Source organism: Pinus tabuliformis, chromosome 6 (genome assembly GCF_031772625.1).
Source record: "Pinus tabuliformis cultivar Carrire ecotype Pingquan chromosome 6, CPIR1, whole genome shotgun sequence".
In the NCBI taxonomy this organism is placed as follows: Eukaryota; Viridiplantae; Streptophyta; class Pinopsida; order Pinales; family Pinaceae; genus Pinus; species Pinus tabuliformis.
The window spans coordinates 448,450,048-448,453,730 of NC_142292.1; the positions used below are offsets into that span (position 1 = coordinate 448,450,048).

Below are 3,683 nucleotides of genomic sequence, written 5' to 3' on the forward strand. Positions count from 1 at the left end.
ACAAAGTGCCTCAGAAGAAAGACATTTTGAATGAATGCACATGCTTGGGAAGGCATCTTTCGTTCAAGGTCTAATAGCAGTCCAACAAACTCTTTAGCAAGCTAGTGGGCTCTGTTGCAATATATACTTTATTGAGTACTTACAGGACCTTATAATTACTACTGGGCACCATTCCAAGCCTACAGGTTCTGATGTATGCCTACATAATTTGTAATGCTAATGTAGAAGCTTAAGCTGCAACTTCCTCATGCACCATTCCCAAAATGAAAGCAGGAAAAGATGAATTCAATGGAAGAAATCAACTGGGCAATTGAAAAAATAATCAGAATGATGACCATAATGATAAAGCCCAGTTAATTTCAGACCCAGCAGAGGAGAATCCATTTCTGGTGCAAGAATTAGTTCCAGCTGTTGTCACATTGTCTACTTCCTAGTACCTGCATTCTTAGCGTCAATACGTATTCAGACAGTTGCAACACCAGTTTTTCTCTGATTTTTCCACAAAACCCAGTTAGTATTGTGGTTTCCTTGACACCCACAATTTCCATAATTTCCACAGCCATGACTACATCTGATCTCTCAGAGGACTAATTAATTTTAACTATTCACAATCATGGGCTTTTTTGTTCTGAAGACAATGAGTTGAGTTCAGCAGTAAGTGGTGATAGCGTGCTTGGACCCAGACTGCAGCCCCTTTGGTCAGGGAAGCTGATGTCTCGATAATGTGACAGCAAGGTGAACTCTTACCTATCTTTCTACCCTTACAGGCCAAAACAGAGGGCCTTTTATTTGAGGAACAGTATGTTTGATATTTTTATGTAATTTTTAGCTTTCTCTACAATCTGCTTAATAACCTCTTATTTTATTTCATGTCAGATCCTGTGGGCGGTTGCCTCTATGGAAAACAAAATGGTTGCACAGTAAATCAGAAAGTCACTGAGGTAGACAATAAACTAAGGAGTGGGGATCAATTTCCAAATATCTCTTTTGAGTCTCAGAGTAATCCAGACAAATATGCTGCGGAGAAAGAGCTATATCTTGGTTCCCTCTGTGAAGTAAGGGACTCATCAAATCCATGGCAGTTTTGGATGATCATGTTGAAGAATGGGAACTTTGATACTAAATCTGAATTGTGTCCAGAGAATGGTACAAAAGTCAGTCCGATCATTACAAGTAGGACCTTTCCGTGTTTTGGGAAAGGCTGCATGAATCAGCCTCTTGTGTACCACAACTGGACAAAGCCTCAAGAAAATGCAATTTATTCCTGTGATTCACAATCACCCAGTTTAAGGGGAAGCTTCTATGGCACTTATGATCTGAATGCAAGTCTAGGAGCTGACATTGATAATATTTCTTATTTTTCTGTTGTTTGGGAGAAGCAAGCTAGCACAGGCAGATGGATATTTTCCCATAAATTGAAAACGTCCAAGAAATATCCTTGGTTGATGCTGTATTTGCGTGCTGATGCCACCGAAGGATTTTCTGGGGGATATCATTACTACACTCGTGGGATGATGTTGAAGGTCTTTCCTGAGTCCTTATTTGTCTTACTGTTTAGTATTTAGGAAAATGCATTCAGCATACTTCATATGCTCACTTCAATATTTTTCGTTTAGTTGCCAGAGTCACCAAATTTCAAGGTAAGATTGACACTCAATGTTATACGCGGAGGTGGTTCAAATAGCCAGTTTTACTTGACTGATATCGGTAGCTGCTGGAAGAATGATGGACAGCCATGTGATGGTGAGGTTGAAACAGATGTTACTAGATACAGTGAGATGATCATAAATCCTGAGGTGACGAGCTGGTGTAGACCTGATAACCTTGCTGTCTGTCCACCTTATCACATGAATTCCAATGGTAGCAAAGTCTACAGAAATGATACAGCTCATTTTCCATACTCTGCTTATCATTTGTACTGTGCACCGGGCAAATACTCAACAAGATTTCCTTCCATAAAATTATAAGCAAGGATCATCTAACAATTGTTAATCGTCAAATTTCTGTGTTAGTGACTCTGGTATCAGAGATTCAGACTAGATGTAATTAGCGATCAATGTAGTATGGATTTATGAAACGCAACTCGGGTAGTTTGCTCCATGTTCGTTCGGTATTTTTAGTTTTGGATCCTTGCAGTTGCCTTCGAATTAGAGATGCATAGATACCATTCTTTTTCAACAATTCCTCATGAGTACCACTTTCAACTATCTGACCGCCTGACACAACTGCCACGGTAGTTGCACTTTACACTGCTGAAAGTCTATGTGCTATAACTAAAACCGTCTGTCCTTTTATCAATTGGTCCATGGCATCCTGATTAAATACAAGCAAGGGCATTGCTAAGGAAGAAAATAAGATCACACGAAAAATCAAGAGTAATAGAAGAACAAAGAGGCTATCATGGTTTGGGTCATGGTATCACCTGAACCAGGTATTCACTCTTTGCATCCAAAGCACTCGTAGCTTCATCCAAAAGAAGTACACGAGGATTCCTCAATAATGCCCTTGCTATTCCAATCCGCTGTTTTTGACCCCCTGACAACTTCACACCATGCTGTCCAACAAGTGTATTGTACCCTTCCAGAAAATTTGATACAAACTCATGGGCAATGGCCATTCTCTGTATTTGTTGAGTCAGAAGTGGACAATGTTTCAAATTTAGGAGAATTCCATATTCATTGAAATAGTCAAATAAAGCAACTAATTGTACTCTCAATTTGACAATACAAGTCGCATGTTTCTAGTTCAAATCAAACGAGATTTAAAACATGTCTAAAGGTTTTTGAAATGTACGGCAGCATTTTCAATGTCAACAGTGCTGGCTCTGCCTTTCAGTCCATATAGAATATTGTCTACTACTGAGCAGTTGAAAAGAACAGGTTCGTGGCTCACAATACTTACTTGCAAAATTTGCCAGTTGGTTTTAAATGAGTTCATGAAAATCAATTTTGCTTCCAGGTTGGTACTTTCCCCTGAAAAATCGAGTATAGTAAACATGAAAATAGATTGCCCCTTGTTTATATCTTCTAAAAATCTCTGATTATAGTAGGCACCCGCATTAACAGGTGTAATAGATGAACAAATAGTAGATAATATCGACACATCGTTCACTGTTGATTCGAAACATGGTGCAACTCCTAGCTCATCAAACAAGTCTATAGTCATTGCCTGCAACCCAGCAGTGCCTCCACACACTCGTGGTTGATGCGTAGACGACAAAAACAATACATTCTTTAAACTTGTGTACTCTCAAACATTTCGAATACTCCATTGGACCCAAATTTAACAGAACCCCAAATCGGAATTACCTGTACTCCCATGGACCCAAATTTAGCAAATTCCCAAAACAAAATCAGATTATATGCATGGCTCATCTAAGGAGAGTCAAGATGGTTGAACAGTAAATCAGGAGGGAGATAACAGATATGCTTTTGAGGGACAAGATATTACAACAGGCCATTCTTTCAGAGACTGCACTAGGAGCAGACAAGTACTTATCTTCACTAAAAACAATCAGTGATGTTGAAGTGTCAGTCTGCCAAAAAGGTACATTTATATTCTGTAATGTTCTCAATCTTATCTTGCCAGCATTCTGCATAATTGGAACTAAATTCTTTTCAGAACTCTCAGTTGATGTCAAACAACTCTCCATTGAAAACTATGTGACTTGAAATTGCTGATTA

The 3,683-nt window shown here is 38.9% G+C and overlaps 1 protein-coding gene across 1 annotated transcript; it reads left to right on the forward strand.

Moving 5' to 3' along the window:
* The first annotated feature begins 215 nt into the window (after nt 1–215).
* Nucleotides 216–2,306, forward strand: LOC149259240 (uncharacterized). The gene is made up of 2 exons (XM_089375249.1): nt 216–1,523; nt 1,617–2,306. The coding sequence occupies exons 1-2, from the start codon at nt 870–872 to the stop codon at nt 1,965–1,967; spliced, it is 1,005 nt and encodes a 334-aa protein (XP_089231375.1). The 5' UTR covers nt 216–869; the 3' UTR covers nt 1,968–2,306.
* Nucleotides 2,307–3,683: the final 1,377 nt, after the last annotated feature.

Excerpts from the sequence above, each read along its gene's own strand:
- LOC149259240 (XM_089375249.1), top strand. The coding sequence starts at position 870 with ATGTCAGATCCTGTGGGCGGTTGCCTCTATGGAAAACAAAATGGTTGC. Across the intron at positions 1,524-1,616 it reads CTCGTGGGATGATGTTGAAG|TTGCCAGAGTCACCAAATTT; the intron begins GTCTTTCCTGAG and ends TTTTTCGTTTAG.